Raw genomic sequence first — 22,626 nt, 5'->3', positions numbered from 1 at the left:
ACTTCCGAGAATAAATATTTGCATATAAACATGTTCATAACATTTAATCGGAAGTCGAAACGAGCTTTCTTTATTCATTTACATTCTCCCGAACATTACTTGGAAGTCAGCGAACATTACAATTTATCTTATAAAACATTTTTAAAGAGCGTTTATTCAAAAAATAGGTTAATAAATGAATAGTTTTCCGGGCGCGGCTACGCTTACGTGAGTTAGACGATTTTGGCTCAACAGTATACTCCCTTGAAAATATAGCCTATGTCCCTCAGAGGTAACGTAACATTATCCTGATGAAACTGCTTTTAAAATAAGTCCAGTAGTTTCTTAATTTATTTATTAGGAATTGACTGATTCAGTTCCGTTTCTTTTAAATATATCGAATGAAAACAAATCAATGTATATTGATTTGTATGTGTTGTGTTATTGTGTCTAGCTGACCCACCCCTTAATTGACCCCTTAATCCCCCCCCCCCCCCTGTAAACTTAGGGGTATGAAAATAGATGTTGTTCGATTCTCAGACCTACCCAATATGCACATAAAATTTCATGAGAATCGGTCAAGCCGTTTCGGAGCAGTTTAACTACAAACACCGCAACACGGGAATTTTATATATTAGAAGATAGTAATATAATTATGTATAGTAATACTAGCCTAATACCTAACGAACTTCATACTACCTTAGTTTTTTTTCTACATATAATAATTACATATTATATCAAAATAACATATAGCCTATCTTTCAAGTTGGTACAAACTGCAATTTGTGCAAATTTGATTAAAATCGGTTAATAGTTTAGCGAGTCCATCGCGGCCAAACAATGTGACGCGTAATTTATATATTTAGATTTATCAAAGGTATATAAAACCTAACAAGTAGTGTATGCTATTAATAAATTTACGTTCGGTATGTTTTGTAACGCTGTTGACACGTTCATTATTTCGACATTGACCTTCAATCACCTACAACGCTCGTAATACCATATCGTGATACCGAGAACTGAACGATGAAACGTAGAATGTTTCGTCCAATTTAAATTCCTTTGTGTATCTGAAAATTATTATTTTTAATTTTGTTTATTTTTATTTCATATTGAAAACTGAAGTGATTTTTTTTTTTAATTTCTTCCCTTTGCAATTTTAATAATGTATCAAAGACTAGCTGATCCCTGCGCGCGTTGCTACGCCTTTTTTTATTAATTTATTTGGTCATACCAACTCAGAAACCTTTGTGGGCTCATGCACAACACATTGCTGAAGATCATGACATCATCAAATGCATAGTATACGATTCTATAAAGAACATACAGATAAACATTCATTTATATATGTATGTTGCAGTCAAAACTCTTAACTAGTCAAAAGCACTATTGACTAGCAAAATCAGTCAGAAGTACTTTTGACCGTTTGCTTTAGTCAATAATACTTTTGACTAAAATAACAGTTAAAAGTACTTTTGCCCAATGGAGCTGGTTAAAAGTACTTTTGACTAAATGATTCCGTCAAAAGTAGTTTTGACTGGTTGTATCAGTCCAAACTCTTAAAAAGTGAAGGTGGTCGATAAAAATAACGACAAACGCACATATAAACTTTTATATTACTCATTATTAGTGGAGAACGTCTGATATTAGAACAAAAATGAGTGACTACGAAAAGAAAGAAGGCTTTTTGCAAAGAATTTTAGCGATGGAAGATATGAAAGATAGTCATTTCAATGTGGTGACAAAAGAAAAATTTGAAAAGTTTGCAATGGATGTGGAAGACGCGAAATTTATTGAAAAGGAAACACCATTACAGTACAGTAGACTACAACGCTTTAACACATTGAAGTTTGTGGTATAAAAAATTAGTTACAAACACAGAACCTGTCAAATATTTTTGCCGGCTGAGGAAATCTACGACATTATTGATGCTGCTCATATTTCTTTCTATAGGGCATGGTGGTCGCGATAGACTTCAGAATGAAACGGCAAAAAAGTACGCTAATGTTACAAAAGAAATTATTAATATATATTTATCAATGTGCGAAGTATGCCATAGGAAGAAAAGCAAGAAAAGGATAGGTCAGGTTTAGAAACCGATCCTGCACACTGAAATGAACAGCCGCTGCCAAGTCGATCTGATTGACATACAGTCGCAAGAAGATCTCAGGCATAAATTTATTATGGTTTATCAGGATCATTTGACTAAATTTATTCACATCTAACGAGTTGCACTATTGCTTTTGACTGACGCTTTTTTGCAGTTAAAACTACTTTTGACGGAGAGCGTCAGTCAAAAGTATTTTTAACCGCGAATTTGCAGTCAAAAGTACTAATAACCAATAATTTTCAGTCAAAACCACTTTTGACCAACTTGTCCAGTCAAAAGTACTTTTGACTGATTTCGCTAGTCAATAGTACTTTTGACTGGTTAAGAGTTCTGACTGCAACATGTATATAGATTAAAGGTTTCACTTTGGTATAAATGCTTTAGGCTGTAAATGTTTTGCTAGACAAGCCAATTCTCATATAAAGGAGAAAGATTAGACCAATTCCGCCACGCTGCGCTGCTCAAATAAAGATTGGTGAATATTTGTCAAACTATCTTTAGATAAAGTAGATTTTCAGGATATTTTTCTTTATCATCGAATACAAAATTTAACAAAAAAGGGGCATGTAAACTAAAATTGTCAATTGACCACCTATGCTCAATTCGTGCACTGGGCCATTTAAAGTATAGTGTTTAACAGATATCTCTTCTTTCTTTCAGGTGACCCACAAGACTTCAGGCAAAGTGATGGTTCTGAAAATGAATCAGCAGAGGGCGAACCGTCCCAACATGCTACGGGAGGTTCAGCTCATGAACAAGTTGAAACATCCCTACATCCTTGGGTGAGTTATGTCATTGACAGCACAAACCGAATTAACTCCAGTTAAATTACAAAAACAGAAAAGTCCAAAAGGCGGCCTTATCACATAAAGCAACCAGGCAACCGTTGGACGATAACTTTGAAAAATAACAATTTTATTGTTTTTTTTTTTTCAAAATAAAAGTACATACACAACCAAATCACTCGAAACCGGTAATATTAACAACGCAAAGATAACAGTATCGTGATTGCACGAACGTTTCCGTGCCAATATCGGTACCTTTATTTATTTATCGTTTAACGAACTCGAACCCCTGTCTCACATACCATAACATAATTTGTGAAATCATCCTAACAGCAACTGTGTACCCATTACTGGTACTGAAAAAGGCTTTGTACGATACACTGCTGAAGTGTGTTCTTCGAGGATATACATGTATCATCCCTACTAATATTATCAATGTGAATGTAAGTTTGTTACGCTTTCACGCGAAAACTACTTAACCGATCACCATGAAACTTTGTACACATATTCTTGGGGGTATTAGAAGTAACATAGGATAATTTTTATATAAATCAATGCGAGCGAAGCCGCGGGTAAAAGCTAGTATATCATACATCCTTATAGAGTATGAGTAGATTCGGAATTTGCAGTTGGATAATAACCTTTATTAATACCAATAGTTTAATAATTATATACCTCGTGACGATCCCGAACAGTCGGACATATTTAGGCACTTTGTGGAAATGAAATTCATTATTTGTATTACGGAGAGAATCGTGCTATTTATCAATGTCCGTAAGTTATGACAGCGGTTGTAACTTGAACAAATTACTGCAGAGTGTATTTACTTGTGTGATGAAATATAATGTAAATAAGGAACATGTAAATAAGGTACATGCGCGTGTAAGATAACAATGCGTTTATTTTGAAGGTGTGCTAGTGTAATTATTATGAACAGTTCGAAATATTTAATTTTAAAATGTACCTGGATTTCAATTGTTATTTTTAAGACAGTGTTATTTTGAATACAGTGTTCAGTTTGCAATGTCTCGTAAGATTTATAATGACAATTACTAATTTGCTTTAAAAAGATTGCCAAGACATAGGGATAATTGTTTTCATCACACAGTACTCTGACATTACCTTAGGTGTATCTTTAGAATGATTACTTAACTTTTTTTATTTGAGGAATATTTCAGATATATTTCTGAACTTAACATACTGCTATGCTATACTATCAGACTGTTTTTATACCTATAGTTTAGAAATGTGGTGTGACTTGGCACGTGCCTAATGTAACGCGTCTCGCTTGTATCCAGCCTACATATAAAGTAAACAAGGAACGACTTCTAGCAGGCGTGCTCTCACCGGCCGGGTCAGTACGCGAAGCCTCCTGTAAACGAGACGACGTAACAAGTTACGAAATACCAACAAAATACCGAACAATGGCGTCGTTTCAGTTCATTTCCTGCTCGCTTATCTCGAATCATATAATAAAAACAATGCACCTCTTATGCGACTGTTGGATAATATTATTCTCATCGTCTATATTCTTGGCTTTCGTCGACATTTCTTAGTTTCTTTTTGTATTGATGCTATTTAAAGAATTAAGTAATTACTGTGAAATGTGTGTGTCGTTATATTTTAGAATATCTTAAATGTTTTTCATTGTATTTTATTACAACGGTTATAAAGAGGCAATAGCGAAGGTTCCATACCTGCCTCTATACCATGCTGCCTCCTTACCTGCCTCTTTTGTACATATTCAAATCTTTTAGACCGTATATTTCAACAATAAGGATTCAAATAAGAGCTTTAAAAAGTTTTTTTAGACTGTTTAAAATGCTTGTACCTAATTATTTGTAACCGAATTTAAAAACAGAAAGAACTTCTAGTTTTCGCTACTCTTCTCTTTAAATTTTGTTTAATAATATTTTCGAGAACAACTGCCCTGGTGTAGTGGTGCATGTAGGCGCCTTAACACCGGCGGTTTGCGGGTACGATTTCCGCTCGGAATGAATATTTGTACGTGTACAAATATTTGTTTCCGGTTTGAATGTCTGTCCTTGTGAGTCTACTCACCATCCCTCGAAAAGCACGTTAAAGTTATGCCCAGCATTCGGGCAGTGGGGCGTTACAGGCTGAATCGTGACAATTTTGTATAATTTTATACCTTTTTATTTATTTTAAAGTAAACTAAATATAGACGATATAACAGGATAGTAAAAAGTATGGAAATCGATGTTTGTTTAGTTTTGTAATTTTTACAGTATTTATTTTACAGTACTATTTTAACAGTATATTATTCAGAATTATTGTAACTAATGGTCCCCCAGAGGTTGAAATTCGACCACAATTAAAAAATTAAATTAAAGAGAATAATGAAAATAAAGAACCTTTTTTTTTTAATTTTTCAATTTGACTACAGACTGACAATCAACAAAAAAGTATAATATGCGTGTGTGTGTCAAATACATGGTAGTGTTTGTAATGTTTTTTTTTTATTGATTTAATATATTTTTATGCATCATTTTAAAAAAATATTAGCATTCTGCACTCATTTTCTATATAAACTATAAGTGTACAAAATTTCATACTACTTCGTCCGCACAATTTTCGTAAAAAGGGTTACAAAGTTATTGCTTCATGTATTAATATATAGATGTGAATAAAATCTTATCGTGCTAAGTATAAAAAAGCGGTAACAAAATGCGGCCTACTAGTTAATATAACAGTTTTATAAGAGTAGTATTTTAAGATAACGTTGATGCAACGCAACTCAACAAACAGAATGAACGTTTCAGACCGTTACATCATCTCAGCGGTGCATGAATGCAATTCAACTGTGATAAAAGATGAGCTCTCATTTTTACATTTCTTTAGAATAGGAAATGTTTAATCTTAGACTAGTCTGCTTGTGGGTAAAATCCGTTAAAGAAATGAAAGGAAATGAAAGTAAAAAAAAAAAAAAATAAGTGAAAATATTTATATTACCATACGGACTAACTGAGGTAGGACACAGCAGGAATTTCCTGCTCAAAATATGGAGCAGCCCGACTGGGGTAGTACCTCGACCTTACAGAAGATCACAGCTAAATAATACTGTTTTCAAGCAGTATTGTGTTCCTGTTGATGAGTAAGGTGACCAGAGCTCCGGGGGGATTGGGGATTGGGTCGGCAACGCGCTTGCGATGTTTCTGGTGTTGCAGGCGTCTATAAGCTACGGTAATCTCTTACCATCAGGTGAGCCGTACGCTCGTTTGTAGACCTAGTGGGATATAAAAAAAAAACGGACTATACAAACTTAAGAAACGTATTGTTTTCTAATATTTACCTGAATTTCATTAATTATAATAAAACAACTTTTTCAGAATTCATCGCGCTTTATTAGGTTTTTTTAGACGCTCGACGTTTCGGATATTTCCAGCAAGCATAGCCACGGGAGGACCGTCCTCCGAAAGAGCTGTTTCTTTATTATGAATAATTATAATTAACAAACGTTTACTTACGCAAAACTTACACGCAAAAGATGGGTGTTATAAGTTTGACGCCATTGTGACTTAGGTATATTTGTGTCGTGTTTTTGGACCTCTTATATTTTGAATTAATATGCATAGTCTAGGTCAAAAATTGCATGATAACACTCGCTTCTATGCTTTACCGTAATAGTAGCATTTTTATAGCCTGAAAGTGGCTTTCTAACATAATCAAAAATTAAATTTCGTCGCACTAGATACCGTCAATTCATCAGCCAATTATATCGTATCGAAACGAACGAATCGATTTGAACCTATTAAATATTATAAAACAGTTACAACCGCAAAGTCAGTTGAGTATAACTGTTAAATAAAATAACGTTTTCATTGTATGTAGGTACTCGCGGAATTGCATAATGCATTGTTGTGGTACGGTTACGTTATATAAAAGTTAGGGAGACGAAGACGGCCGAACTCAAACAGCTCCACTAGTAAAAACATCCGTGTGCCTCCAGCTGACTTCCTAGGAAGGTCTCGTACTTTCACTCAGCGTCGATAGTCTTCGTGTGTATTTCTAACGTTTTTACTTAAATATCTATAGCTTTTAATTTTTACTAACGTTACTAAGCTTGAAATTGGTTGTTTGGAAGAGTTTGTTTAGTTGAACGCGCTTTGAAGTTAGGTAGCCCGTTTTTTGAGATAGGGTATATAACGTACGTAGCCAATATTAGTAGAATTTAAACGAAAAAATAAACGAGGAAAATATAACATTTTTCTTAGTTTGTTGATATTGGATAATATGAATAGTTCGGCTTCGATTGTAACAATAAAAACACATAAGAGCAATTTACTCATAATAGAAATATTATTGACTAACTTGTGATGGACCAGCGGGTTGGATTAAGTTCGAACATTTCTTCAATAAGTCAAGGAGTCCTTCTCCTAAGAGTGGTACGTCTACGGACTTTCAGTTAAGATTTCATTTTTGTTGCTACGTGTAGTTTTAATTGAAACCTCACAGTATGTCAAGTTTAGTAGTATACAGACCCGACTAGTAAAAAGGTCAGGCTCAACCAGATCATGCATCTGGACCGGATCAGGATAGAATGAGGCATGCTAGATCCGGCAAGCTCTATCAGAACCAGGTCTGGTCCAGACAAGGATAGCCTGATGTAAAATATAATCAAGTAAGTTCAGCAGTTAACCTCAGTTCAGTAGTAGCAAATATTAGTAATTATTGGACCAGACGGGTCTTGAGCTTAACTTCTTCAATTTTCGGTGCTTTGGTTGACACTAAATATCTTCACTTATGATAGTTTCACTTTCATGAGTCGTAAAATGATTTTTATTACCGTTTTTACGATCAAACGTTGCTTAATAAACACTTTCTGACACAAAAATATATTTTACTTCTGACCAATAATTCTTGATACCTGTTCTTATAATACCACACTTTTCTGTATTATAGTACAACATTCGTAGAATTAAATCACAATTCTGGACACACAGGAATGATTTGAACAGTATAAATTAATACAAGGGTAAAAGCCGGAGAGTTGTACCACTTTTCAAATATGCTGTTATTAAAGATGTGTTCTTAATATTTCTGTATTCAAAGTTTATATCAAAATGTAGATTGTTGATCTTCTATAATAGCCTATTTCTTAATATAAATAATGTTTGTATTTTAAGTAAATCTTCTTTTATTTGACCTCTAAAAAAGTGATAATTGCCTACTGTGGCGAATAGTAGCCTAACGTTAAAAATGCTTCAGGGGATACTTGGCACATGTGAGGAAAGATGCCTATATGATGCCCTATGTTTTTTTAACCATCTTATTTAATATTCAAAGCCAAGCATTTCCCCATTTATATAAAAAAAAAGCTTTGCCCTAGATGCAAATATTCTTTTTGATACGGATACTTGCCTTTTCTACTTGCGAAATAAATATAAATTTTTAAAATATAGATCTTCTTCTTCTATCTTATCTTATATGTTATACTCGTAAATATAAAAATCTTGTGTCACGATGTTTATTCGGGCTAATCTCATCTGAAACTACTGGACCGATTTTAATGAAATTTTGCACAGATTTGTAACTTTCTCTAACTTAAAATATATTTCAATAAATGACGACAAGTAAATCCGCGGAGCACGGCTTATATATAATATGTTTAATGACACATGATCGTCTGTTCCTAAAGTTACCTTAATGCGTGTGTTTTAGGTAAGAGCCAACTGATGATATTATATTTATAAATATATATTATTTTAATAAATGTACATATACATTTATAATACTTACTTATATAGTATAAATAATATACTTAGACTCGGGAAGAGAATCCATAATCTTGAAGAGAAAAGCAATGTCAATAGAAAATATCTCGCGATAGCTTTTTTTTTTATTCATTGTTTCATCTCGTAATGCAAAGGTGTTTCAACCCCCGAGCATTTCATGCCCACTGTTTTGTAAAACAAAAGCGTTGAACCTCAAAATGTGTTTCGAATGTCGTCTCAAGTGGAACGTTGTTTCTGCTTTTGACTTCCCTGCATTTTTGTTACGTTACACGCCATACAAGTGCTTTGTACTTTGACACTACTTGCATACTTTTACCACTAAGGACAGTGACGGGTGTGCTTAGTTTTCTTTTTTTTTTTAATATTTATAGCTGTTAATATTTTGTAATGCGATTTTTTTAATAATACTGCTTTGACATATAAATTGATTAGATCAGAAATAATCCTCAGTTACCCTTTAAGAATATAATTTTACTATAAAAATAGTAAAATATTTATGTGATATACAGCGCCACTAAACTAAGATAGGATACTGATTTATGACATAGCACTTATTTATTTATTTATTTAAAATTTCAGATTTATGGGTGCATGCGTCCACGAGGGTCAGCTACACGCTCTCACGGAGTACATGGAGGGCGGGTCGCTGGAACAGCTTATCCTCGGGAGGCCGCTGCAGCCGTTGCCGCAGTCATTGAGAATTTCCTTGGCCACTGACGTCGCCGAGGGGATGAAGTACCTGCATTCGTTAGGAGTCTTCCATAGGGACCTTACTACTAAGGTACGTGTAACGTTAGAACAGATAAGTGAATTCTTTATAAATAAATGTATAATACGACAACCGCTCTGGTGTGCGTTGCGTGCAATTACAAATATCCGTTTCCGGTCTGGATCTTCTGTCTTCAGTCTAGGCTGCTATCATAGACACTCATAGTAGGCAATATATCCGCCAACCCGCAGTGGAGCAGCGTGGTGGATTAAGCTCTGACCCTTCTCCTACATGGGGAAAGAGGTGTGGGGGCTCAGCAGTAGAATGTTAGACTGAATCAATCAATAAATGAATATAATATATTCATTTTGAATTGTTTAGTATTCTCAAAATGTTACGAATCGTATCGCTGATGTCGAACTTTTGTCGTTAGTCTTTTCAATTTGCTGTTAGATTTATCGTAAATATGGAAGACAAAATCTCATTTTTTAAATTGATTTGAGTTGAGATTTTGGTCTTATAAAATTGTATTAGTCTCAAAATTAAGTATATTCCTATATAATATACGTATATTTATGCAACAGTTAGTCTTGAACTCTTCCCTAAGTTTAAGCACCATATTTTATAAAATAATTCCAATCCCTACATCTCTAATATTATCTATCTATCAAGACAAAAACCTTCATGTTAGTATTTCTAAAAACTTTTTGTAGAAAATAGAAAAATTGAAAAAAACTATTATTTTTTCGCATTTTTGCACACAGCCCGGAGCAATTGCACCACTTACCACCCTCAAAAGCAACCACAGCTTGGTTAAAAAACCTTTTATAATAGCACAGCATGAATACCCTCTTCCTTTTATTACTATGTTTAGGAGCTACAACGTCGAAAGTGCAAGATCCAATATAAATTACTATAAAATAAAATAAAAATTAAAAACAACCTTTTATTTCAATGCACTGAATAGAAGAAAATAAACTTAGTGGTAGTAAAACCCATCAATGAATCCTCATGGATGAATCGGGAGCAAGTTCGGATCCTGTTCCCGCTCCCGCTCTGCCGCTTCCTTCCGCAGCATTACAGGGCTGCAGAAGGAGGAAACGGCGTTCCAATTCTCCTCACGGCCGACCATGACCTGCTTGCAAGATTTGGTCTAACATTTTATAAACATTGCAAGAAACAATAAAAAAATATTTTTTTTATTTATAAAAATATCTACGCAATACACACACGGTCGTCTGTTCCCAAAGTAAGCAACTTAATGCTTGTGTTCTAGATAACAGCCGACTGGTATAGCTACATAATACATATATAAATATATAAAATAAAATAAAAATAATATATAAATAAATATTTATATTAGACCCAGACTCGGGGTGGGAATCGAACCTACAACCCTCGGAGCAGAAAGCAGGGTCACTACAAACTGCGCCAACGGGCTAGTCAATATTATTATTTTTATCAATAATTGTTAACTTTTTTTTCAGAATGTATTATTAAGAAAGACTGGAGATGGCGAGTACACCGCCGTCGTAGCAGACTTCGGTTTAGCTGCTAGAATACCTCATCCGATGTAAGTGAAAATAAATGCTAAATATTTTATTGATCTCTATTTGAGTGAGATTGAGTCTACTGGGTGGTGTCCTGTATTACCGGGTAGCTCATCCACCGAGGCTTACAATGTTAATCAATATCTGTTGTATAAAATATTTGATTTGTGCATGTGTGTTTGTGTGTCTGTGTGTCTGTGTGTCTGTGTAAAAGTGAATAAGTGAGCACTTATATAAAAAACCCTGCAATTAGGATGTGGAACCGTTAAAATAAGAAATGCATAAAATGAGAATTAGCAAACTAAATATTTAAATTTTTACGCATTATAAACTTTGTCTTTCTAATGAAATTTCCGTTTCATAGTAATTGAAAGATAGCAGAAGTTTAGTTACCACATAAGTTGCTTTAATTTGTGGCTAGATATTTAAATTGTTTATTTTATTATAAAATTAATGCATACTGACATACGAAATAGTTCTGTTTAAATTTAGTTTTACATAAAGGTTTTTGGCAAGCAATTGGAATTCTATATTTATTGAGAGTTATTGTATATGGTAATTGTTGATGCAGTTTCTGAATTTTTCTTAAAATGTAAAATTGATTAATAGCTAGCAAATTATCTTCTATAATATAAAAATGAGTCGCTGAATGTGTTGCTAAGCGCAAAACTCGAGGACGGTTGGACCGATTTCGCTAATTCTTTTTTTAAAATATTCCTTGAAGTACGAGGATGGTTCTTACGGAGCGATAAATTCTAAAAAAAAAAAAAAAATTAATTTTCTGAAAAAGTCTAAAAACAACACTTTTCTATACTACCATACAAAAGATTTGTGATAATACTTAAAAGTCACTGTTAGGCGATACGAAGTTCGCCGGGTCAGCTAGTAAGAATTATACAGATTGAAGTCGGGTACTGGGAAGGTTGGCTAAAAATGCAAGCAATTACAAATCTAGATAACAGCAACAGTTCCAAAAAATTAATTCTAAAATCGAAAAGTTAAACCTTATGAAGAAACCCTCAAGTTTATACTTTTTACTATTGCAATTTTATGGTTCTCGAAATTTCTATATTTCGTAGTCTCCGTTTAGGTAGGGCACAGCAGAGAATTATCACCATCATCATTACATCATTACAGCCTATACAGTCCACAGCTGGACATAGGCCTCCACAAGTTTACGCCAAAAATAACGTGAACTCATGTGTTTTGCCCATAGTCACCACGCTGGGCAGGCGGGTTGGTGACCGCAGTACAGTACAGTACAGCAGAGAATATCTTGCGCAAAATTAGTAGCTGTCCGTCTGGGGAAATGCCTGAACCTTAAAGATGATCACAGCCAAGTAATATTATCTCAAGTAGTGATGTGTTCCTATCGTGTGTAAGGTGGCCAAAGTTTCAATGGACGAAGAGGGTTAGGGTTGGTGACTTGCGATGCTTCTAGTTTTGCAGTCGATAACCGCTTACCATCAGCTGAGCCATATGCTTGCTTATAACCCTTTTAAAAAAATGTCAACTATAAACTTTAACAGAGAATACTCGAATCAGAGAAGAAGCTAACCCGAGTGCATTGATAATAATTAAACGCATGTACGCAAGTAAGAATGGGTCGCGTCACGCCATTTCGCGTGCACAAACCGATATCATGTGGCGGAACGGGTCATTTGTCAAGTTTAGGCAATTCATCAAGGTGCCGTTTCACAAGACCTACCTACCCTTCACTTTTATTTATGCGTGAACATTTCCACCACGAGACTTGTCTATTTTATAATAATATTATGATTTATGCGTATTAGGGGAAAGATACCTTGTTTTCTGTATATAATTTTGGGTTTCCTATATTTCGGCTATATTACACTTACTACGTGACTATTATTCGAACCAACAAAAAAGGTTGTAAATATGCCATTTACATATAATCTATTAAGAACAGAAGGCAGGGCTACTACAAACTACGTTAACGGGCTAGTTATTACAGTTAATTATTCATAAAAAAACATTAAATCAATAAAAAAAGACATTACACCCACTACCATGTATTAGACACACACACGCATATTATATACTCTTTTGATTATTATTATAGAAGTATAGTCTTTGACAACAGGACCTTAATAATGTTCAAACTAATAAATAATTTAAAATTATTATAGTCGAATTTCGACCACTGGACGACCACTAGTTTTAGTAACCTTGAATGTGTGAAACCTATGTCTTATATTACTTACTGTACTTTGACATCTGGAACGTTATCTGGTACGTGTCTTTGGTTTTAAACTGTCCAGCTCAAAGCGCATCTGTTAACCGAACATTAGGTTTAGAAATAACCAACTAAAACTTTATTGTGTTAACGGTTTCGATAAATGAACTAATCCGCAACCAAATATGCTGTCACAGAAAATTTAATGTAACTGATGCTATAAATGTAAATATTGTAAGATAAATCCCAGTGTATTGAAATCAAGAGCATTCGATTCGGTAGTGGTCATCTTATGATATATCTGCGATCGTGTCTTGTGTTTGTGCTTGATAACAACTACGTCTGATGAGCTGAACAACAAACAAATGACTTAACGTATATTGAAACCTTTCATCCAATTTTTATGGGAGTTGTATGGAGTTGTTGTGAATTTATCTTTCATTAATTAGCTTCGTCCAGGAGGAACCCAACTTTTAAAACTAATTTGTTTTTTTTTATTTCAGTAACGGTTATCGGTTACCGAGCGTCGGCTCGCCGTGGTGGATGTCACCAGAGTGTCTACGAGGCCGGTGGTACGACAACCGCTCAGACATATTCTCGTACGGAATTATTTTGTGCCAGCTTATAGCGAGGGTGAGTTTGTTTACCGATTTATGTTCCTTATGATAAAGTTAACTATGTAAATTTCGGTCTATTATGACATGTTTCCGTCGCATAGGTTCTCTAAAAATAATTTATTTTTCGTAGGTGGATGCCGATCCAGATGTATTGCCACGGACAGACAATTTCGGCCTCAACTACATGGCATTCGTCGAGCTTTGCGACGAAGATACCGTACCAGAATTTCTTCGGCTCGCTTTCAATTGCTGCATTGTAAGTGTTTTTCAGTCAGTGCCCATAACGTTAAGTCGTACTATTTAAATCACGAATGACCCCTAAAATATTTGCAGGGAGAAAAGTAAGAAATTTATGTAATTATTAATTTCAGTACGAGCCCAAAGCTCGGCCGCTATTCCCGGAGATAGTGAGCAAACTCGCCGAGGTGAAGGAGGGCCTCGACGACGCCGCGTGGGAGTGTCACACGCCCAACAACTCTTACGACAGGTCCGTACTCGACAGAATCGACTTCACAGTATAACTGTCTGTCTTAACTAGGGCAGAGTTGATAATTTTTGAGATCAAACAAAAATTTGGGACAGGGTGTATATCCGTAAGAAATTATAAAAAAAATATGTTTTTTTTTACTTTTGTAATGGATTTCACCTGTACTATTTTTGGATCGAAGTTCCTAATCGCGCTGTACACGCACAGAGCGGGATGGGAGCGAGATCGGAAAAAGCGTAACAATATTTTTCTCGACACTTATACTACACACTATAGTATAAAATTAGATTTCAAATGTGTGTCATATTGTACTTACCACAAGCCAATTATTATTACTTTGATCGAAAATGATGACTAAATATATCTTAACTTCTGTTTATTTTTATAATGAATATTAATGTTTTTTCTTAAATTAAAAAAAATATATAATTCATAAAATAAAATTTATGCAGTTCCTTAATTTGTGTTTGTTATTAGCTTAATTATCCTCTATGATTCAGTGTTAAATTTACCATGTTTTTTTTTATTGACCTATTTATTCAATGTAAAGCTTTGTGTGTTTCATATACTATTTACTTATTAAATTAAATCATTTTCAATCATAGAAATAAATATATTTTATTAGAAATTTTTCTATTCTACTGTGTATTACTTACTTAATATTAATTTAAGACTGTACAGCAAATGTCTACCAAAAAGCGAAAAGAATTTCGTTCCGACCGGGGGTTCCTCGCGTCGTTTTTTTATTACTTTTTACCATTTTCAAAGGCACCGGCCTAAACGCAGTCTATCGTCCCACAGCGAGGAGGCGGACTCGTCCGGGCCGCGCTCGTGCCCCGGGCTGTCCGCGTGGCGCCGGCCGCAGCGCGTGCGCTCCGAGGGCGGCGCGCACGCGCACCGGCGCTCGCTGTCGGAGCTGGAGTGGGCGTGGCGCGGGCCGGCCGCCGCGCCGCCGCACCGCTCGGCCGGCGCGCTGGCCGCGCCCCCGCCCGCGCCGCCGCGCCTGCAGCGCCTGCAGCGCCTGGCGCACATCATGCTGCTGCGCGACACGCACGCCGCGCCCGCGCCCGCGCGCCGCGCGCTGCACACCTTCCGCGGCGTGCACAAGATCCTGGAGCCCGCGCCCGCGCGCTCGCCGCCGCGCTGCTCCAGCGGCGACGCGCCGCCCGAGCCGCCGCGCGACCTGCCCCCGGAGCCGCGCTGCGCCTCGCTGCCGCCCTCGCCGACCTTCGCCCGCCGCGCGCCCTTCGACGACGCGCCGCCGCCGAAACTGGACTACCCGAAGAGCGACTCGAGCGTCGAGCTCCGCCGGCGCGCCTCCTGCGAGAGCGGCATCTTCTCGGTCGCCAACGAGGACCTGTGCGCGCCGCCGAGCCTCGACGCCGTGTGCCCGTGCTCGCTGATGGGCTGCCGGCGCTGCCGCTGGTGGCGGCGCGACGCGGCCGAGCGCGACGACGAGCCGGACGGCGAGCGGCGCCTGCGCGTGTGCGCCGACTGCCTGCTGGTGTACGAGCGCCTGCTGCGCCGCCGCCCCGCGCCGCCCGACGACTCGGCGCTGTCCACCGCCGTCAGCTCGCTGCGGAGCCTCGACGACGAGGTGGAGGCGGAGGCGGAGGCCGAGGCCGAGGCGGAGGCGGAGGTGGAGGTGGAGGCGGGCTGGTCGCCCTTCCTGTGCGAGGGCGCGGCGGAGGAGCGCGAGGCGCACGTGCTGGCGCGCTGCTGCTGCGCGGCGGGGCGCGCGGGCTGCGGCGCGCGCGCGCTGCACGCCTTCCCCGCGCACCTGCTGGCCGCCTGCAAGCGCACCTCCAGCGTCTACACGGACAGCTCCGAGGACGTCGCCTCGCTGGGCTCCGACAGCCTCTACGACGACCGCGTCCCGCGCCACGTGCGCTCCGCTCAGATCTCGAAGATCGTCGACTACTTCGAGCGGAAGGGCGCCGACTTCCGGTGCGACGCGTTCAAGGGGCAGCGGCTGAAGGTGGGTGGGTTCGGGCCGACGATGCTCGGCAAGGAGTACTTCGTGGACGTGAAGCACCGCGGCACGCCCCCGAGCGCGCCGGGCGGCGCCCCGGGCGCCCCGGGCGGGACGCGCGCCGCGCAGCGCCTCATGATCTGCGAGGGCGCGGTGCGTTCGAAACTGCCGCTCTTCGATAAGAAATCGTAACGGCGCCCGCGCGAGTTCGAGCGACGCAGCTCCATGTACCACTGAGAGCCCGTAACGCACCACGTGCTCGACACGTACTTGTCACGTGCTCGCCACTTGCTCGACACGTACTTGTCACGTGCTCACCGCTTGCTCGACGAGTACTTGTCACGTGCTCACCGCGTGCCTGCGTTCGTCGCTCGACCGCTCGCGCCTGCTACATTTACAAGATCAATGTCGCATCAGCTCGAGAGCGAGAAAACTCTCGTGTTTACGTTCGACTGAGTAAATAAATTAAGCATTCGTCATAAAGAAATATTAGGCAGTCAATCGTAGACGATATCGTTACGGTAATAAATGGTTATATGGGTTCGGTGTTTGGAGGGACTGTAACCGTGGCCTATCATTTTAGAGGCCTCTACTGTAGGTTTTTAGCCAAAATATTTCTCGATATCGGTTAGGTGAACCGGATAATGTACTTTTTCTTACTTATAAGCGGTGTAAAGGACGCCTGTAAATAGTAAACTTTAGGTTATTTCCGTTAACATATTTATAATTTATATACAGTATTATATTAGTACTTGCCAGCTCTTTATAAGTTTGTAAATATTATTTGGAATAAATGTAGGTTGGAACCGTCATAATAATTTCGTACTCTTCGCAAATGGCAACGTTTTAATTACTGATTTACCTATAAAGTTTTATCTAGAAATAAATTTATTATTAGACTCTATGTGTATAAAATGTACGTCGATCTTAAAACAGAGCCTTAGATTTTTTAAGTTCTTATCCTAAAATATTCATATATCCTAATTTATTTTATAGAAAAAATCAACCACATGTATACTATGTCGGGCCGAATTCGTCCTTAAGAAAAATATATGATGAAAAAGACACACTACTAGTCTTTTGAGCGTGTCTTAATCCGTCGATTTACTTGTGATTATTATATAAAAAATTGCGAGTATATTAAATGCAGCTAAATATATAGAAATATTTCAAAAATGTTTAGTTCTAACAAAGGTATATTTGTGAAGTCCGGCTAGAAGGACCAATTTCTTTTTAATTGGACCATTTCAGTTACTTCAGAAATAGACAAATTTACAAATCGTTATCAGTCGTTTGAAAGCGACGTAATCAGATTTTGTCAATTTTTTAGGAATTTATTTACATTATTGATAGTACTAATTTGGATGATAAAAAATATAAAACTGCTATCTTTCAGAAAATATTCGAAATATATCCATAGACTTAAACATTTCGTCAATATGTTTTAAAGAATTATCCGAAAATACTTCTTCCAAACCGAATCCGAGTTACAATTTAACTGTGTACAAATATGTGTCAAATCGATTTCAAGAGAATATATAATGCACGTTCGATTAACTCGTACGTATCGATTATTTTGAATGGTTTACGATTTAAATAATTGTAGGTACTTATTCGAAAAATCAAATAATCGTAAGCTTTTATCGAAATAATCGATCGATATCGATTCGAAATACATATATTTTTGTAAATAAAATTTATTTTATGTATATTGCTCGTCATAACATCAAATCGTGTGTACGTCAGGGTATTGGAATCAATCTGTAAATAAATAAAAATCATTCATATAGAATTGTATTCATAATTGGAGTTCCCTATTGATACAAATATAAAGTTGAAGAAACAGTGCCAAATAAAAATAACAATAAATTATATTTCAAATCTCATATAAAAGATAACATATTATTTTTAACGGTAATAGATCGAAGAACGTAGATTTTTTTAAATGTTTTCGTTCGGAACTATCGCGTAGAAAATCCTGAGGATGTATCGTGTAAAGAGAATGAGAGAATAGACAAAATATAAACATTTCTTAAAATATAATTTCCCTCAAGTGTAATCGGATAAAAAGCAATTTTGCGTCCGTCCAGTGCGTTAGTTTTATTTTGCACATTAATTTTTCACCATTGTTTGAAAATAATATTTCTAAAACATACACTTATGTCAGATTTTTTTTCACAGTCCACAATATTTCTTTTTCCTTTGCTTGTGATTTTTTTTTTTTCTTTATATTTAAAACTGTAATATATAATATATAGAACTAAATTTGTTGCCATTATACACTTCTATTATATTTATTGTGCTGTATTTTAAATAAACTCGAAAGGGAATGTGTCGAACATTTCTAGATTTATTAGTGTGTTAAAATTTTATATCTATAGCCGTCAATAAAATTAAGTTTAGAACTGTCAGAAACGCTTTAGAGTATTGCCATTGATGATCCATTTCAAATGCAATTACAGAGACCAATAAAAAAATAAAATCAAAGAATCAAATCAGAAATCAGAGATCATAGAAAAAGAAAAAATTACAAAGATCTTACGACTTATAAATTCAATTATGAATCATAATCATACGTAACTGTATCATTGACAATGTATAAAGTTTTAATAAAAATCAATAATAACTGGAAACTAGACTTGATTAGATGATTACGTTATACTGGATTTTGGAAAGTCATTTGAACTCGCTATCAGTATTAAGACAATGTAAAGCCAAATTGTACACATTGAGTCAATATTTCAGGCCAAAGTCTTTGTCACATAAGAATTTATTTACAATTTTTGTATTGGAACCTTAAAATTAGAAGATAGGATTATAACTATTATTCTATCGCAAGTTCTTTTTTAAATGTAAAGGTTATTTCACTAATTTAAAATTTATTTTAAAAGTTTTAAATTTCAAAACAGGATTTTTTTGTCTACAACGTGTTCATGTTGGACCAATGTGTGGAACTTGGAAGCAACTAAGCTTTGTTTTTTTATTTGTCTAATATTTGTTGAAATAATTCGTATTTCAATGTTAAATTAAAGGTGTTACTCATGTTAGAAAAGCCGTGTCGCAAACGAATGGCTTTATAATTATAAATATTTATTACAATTTTTTTTACAGAAGCCAATGCCCAACTATGAAATGTAACAGGCTTAACTAACCAACTATATAAAATATATTAAGAAAAGGGCAGCTAACCTATATGCTTTAAAACGTGATTCTTTATACATTTAAAATTTGAATTTTAGTACTGTAAGTTAAATAATATCTAAAGCAGAGGCCTTGACTGATTTCATAAATTGCGCTTTATTCGTTCGATGCGACCGCTGAAATATGATTGGCGCCTTTATAACTTGTTAAGCCCCAGTTCCTATATTCAATAATCTACTGGTTTTGCGAATATAACATGTTCGAAATTTAACGATTCGTAGGCAAAACGAGTAATATTTTTTAAATATAGGTACAGATAATAAAACTGAACTTCTCAAACAACTGTAATAGATTTTTTTTTGTTAAATAATTGAATTTATTGTTCGTATAATTTTGTATCGAAATGGGCTAATGTCTTTATATATTGATATAAAGCAAAAGTTGTAGAACAAAGGATTTTTTGTTTGTCAGTTGTACCTGTTAATACGGAATAAGCGGTTTTGACATCGTGCAATAACAATCGACTGATGTGGCTTTGTGGGTGGTGCGTATTTAATCACACGCTGCTGATATAGTCTCTGATACCCTATACAACACAATCTACAATTTGAGTCCAAAGTTGAGTCATGTTGAATTACAAAAAAGTGTCAGATAACTGTCGGTAGGTTTATAAGTACTCGATGAAACTGGACCTAAGCCAGTTCTAATATCAAAGCAATAACCTATTACTTCTTCTAGATTGATCATCACTGACTAATGTTACAGTACAAAAAATATTTCATACCCGTTATAAAATAATTTAAACGCAATATGGTCTTGTATTATTAATACAGTACAGAGTATCGTTTACATATAATTTACTTTTATAAATACGCCTATACACAAAACCGCAGCCACAAAATACGGTGTAACTCGTGTCAATTATAAAATTATTAATAATATAGAATTAAAAAAAAATCGACTAAACTCTACAAAGACATAGTTACACCAAGTTAAGCATATCAGTTTCAAAACGTTTAGGACTAGTTATTTTTTATAATGAATAGATTAATAAGACACGGGCGATTTTAGAAATTTATATTTTTTTTTGTCTGAAATAATTTAAAAAATCCAAGCTGTACTGATGAATATTTTATTCAATTAAATATAAGAGGCTAAACGTTACTTCTAGAATCACTCGTGTTTTCAATGTTTATTGCGTAAGTTATCGTACATAGAGTCCATATTACGTATTCGATTGTAGTACCTTGTTAAATTAATCTAAATAAATTTCGTTCCGAGAATTCGAACGTATCTGTCGAGGGATTAATGTGACAGGGTACTAATTTAGAAACGTATAGTTGACTTATGTACAATAGATGATAATGTTCCTTGTTTTAAGGCACTAACGTCAAAATAGGGACATATTGTTATAACGGTTGTGTCTTTTTACATACCCGGACTTGCGATAGTTATTATTAACCGATCGAAGCGGTTGAAGAAAATAATTTGTAAATGAAAGGTGGTATTAATAAATATATTTTGTTTCAATTTGTTGTGTTTTTTTTTTTCGTTCCTTTTAAACCGTCATAGGTTATTTTAAATTATTTATTTGATTACCAACAAAATTTCATACTAAAGCGTAGTGTCTTCGGTGCGACAAAGCCGTCTGCCCAGCGTAGTGACTATGGGCAAATCACATGAGTTTACGCTATTTTTGGCGCGAACTTGTGTAGGCCTATGTCTAGCAGTGGACTGCGATAGGCTAAAATGAATAATAATAATTGTGTTTGCTCGCAAACGAAAAAAAAACCGATTTCAATTACATCGACAAGTAATACAACGTAGATCGACGAAAAAATAGTCAAGCAACTACGCGTTATCAAAGATTACTCAAAAAGTAGTTATCAGATCTCGATAAAATTTATATGTGACCACATGATAAATATCAGCTTTCGATTAAATTAAAAATTATTAAAATCGGTACACCCAGTAAAAAGTTATTGCGGATTTTCGAGAGTTTCCCTCGATATCTCTGGGATCCCATCATCAGATCCTAGTTTCCTTATCATGGTACTAAACTAGGGAGATACCCTTTCCAACAAAAAAAGAATTATCAAAATCGGTACATCCAGTAGAAAGTTACGCGGTCAACAATACGTACGTAATAAAACGTAGGTCGACGAAAAAAGTGTCAAGTAAAAACGCATTATTCTAAACTCGAAAAGTAGTTGTTAGATCTCAAATAAATTTAAATGGGACCAATTGACACACACCACCTTTCGATTAAAACAAAATAAATTTGTCGTAATCGGTCTACCCGGTCAAAAGTTCTGATGTAACATACAATAAAAAAAAAATACAGTCGAATTGAGAACCTCCTCCTTTTTTGGAAGTCGGTTAAAAAGTGTTATCTCACATATTATATATTATTTATTGCACTAAAAAATTTGTACAGTTAATTATATACAAATTTAGTTAGCGACGGTGGACTTATCTCTTCCTGCCAACCTATGATAGTGAGAACTAATGTTACATAGCGGGCTAAGAGAGTGCAGTAATGTAGATAATATACAGATTCATATCACATAGATAAAATTAGATAACAACAATCAAATCAAGAAAAATAATAACAATATATTATATTGTCTTTATCTATCATTGGGGCTTATTATAAAGTACGAACGAGATGAACGATACGAGAATTCAAAATACTGTCGGAAGTTAATATCAAATTTAATCTAAATCATTCATAATGGTTCTATTTATTTACTCAATTTTCAGTAGACGCCGACTGGCTTATAATAAAGTGGATAAATATTTTTTTCGTGGAACCCAATTTCACAAGCAATAGGCCATTTGTAATTCAAAACGATAAGTTATCTGACGCTCAAAGAATGTGTTATTATGAGCTTATATTATTTATTAGAACACTAACGATGTTAATATTTGGGAATCAAGAAAGCCGCCGTCGGAGGAATTAAAATTAAACTCAGATAATAGTTTTAAAGATTTTATTGAAACTATAACTTCACTAAATCATACAAACTAACATAATCTAAGTGACGACCGACGCGGTCTTATACACAGGTCAGAACACTAAGCCCAATTTCTGTCGTTGTGTGCGGTCACGTAGTGCGGTGACGATCTTCATTGTAATTGCTTATATTGAGTAAAGTTTCATGGTATTGGTTACTGACTGACTGTTGACTGACATTTTATTGTAATCGATTATATTTTAAAACATAAATGCGTGACGTGTGATAGAAAAAGAGACAGAATGCTATTCTGTCTTCGTTGCACAGCACCAAGCGATCGTCATGCCTCTGGCGGCTTTTAACCAT

At 36.0% G+C, this 22,626-nt stretch overlaps 1 protein-coding gene across 1 annotated transcript in view; it reads left to right on the top strand.

The window, feature by feature from the left end:
- The window catches only part of LOC123654780 (dual specificity testis-specific protein kinase 2), a 35,703-nt gene extending 19,349 nt beyond the window's left edge, over nucleotides 1–16,354 (top strand). The window contains exons 2-9 of the mRNA XM_045590665.1: nucleotides 2,720–2,871; nucleotides 9,210–9,411; nucleotides 10,827–10,912; nucleotides 13,590–13,719; nucleotides 13,834–13,959; nucleotides 14,075–14,190; nucleotides 14,992–15,787; nucleotides 15,836–16,354. Coding sequence (XP_045446621.1) covers nucleotides 2,720–2,871; nucleotides 9,210–9,411; nucleotides 10,827–10,912; nucleotides 13,590–13,719; nucleotides 13,834–13,959; nucleotides 14,075–14,190; nucleotides 14,992–15,787; nucleotides 15,836–16,354 — 2,127 coding nt within the window. The remainder of the gene's footprint in view (nucleotides 1–2,719; nucleotides 2,872–9,209; nucleotides 9,412–10,826; nucleotides 10,913–13,589; nucleotides 13,720–13,833; nucleotides 13,960–14,074; nucleotides 14,191–14,991; nucleotides 15,788–15,835) is intronic.
- The last annotated feature ends 6,272 nt before the right edge of the window (nucleotides 16,355–22,626 follow it).

This window comes from Melitaea cinxia, chromosome 6 (genome assembly GCF_905220565.1).
Source record: "Melitaea cinxia chromosome 6, ilMelCinx1.1, whole genome shotgun sequence".
Taxonomy (NCBI): Eukaryota; Metazoa; Arthropoda; class Insecta; order Lepidoptera; family Nymphalidae; genus Melitaea; species Melitaea cinxia.
Note: the sequence above shows the minus strand (reverse complement) of the source record. Positions and strands in the feature narration are given on the sequence as shown.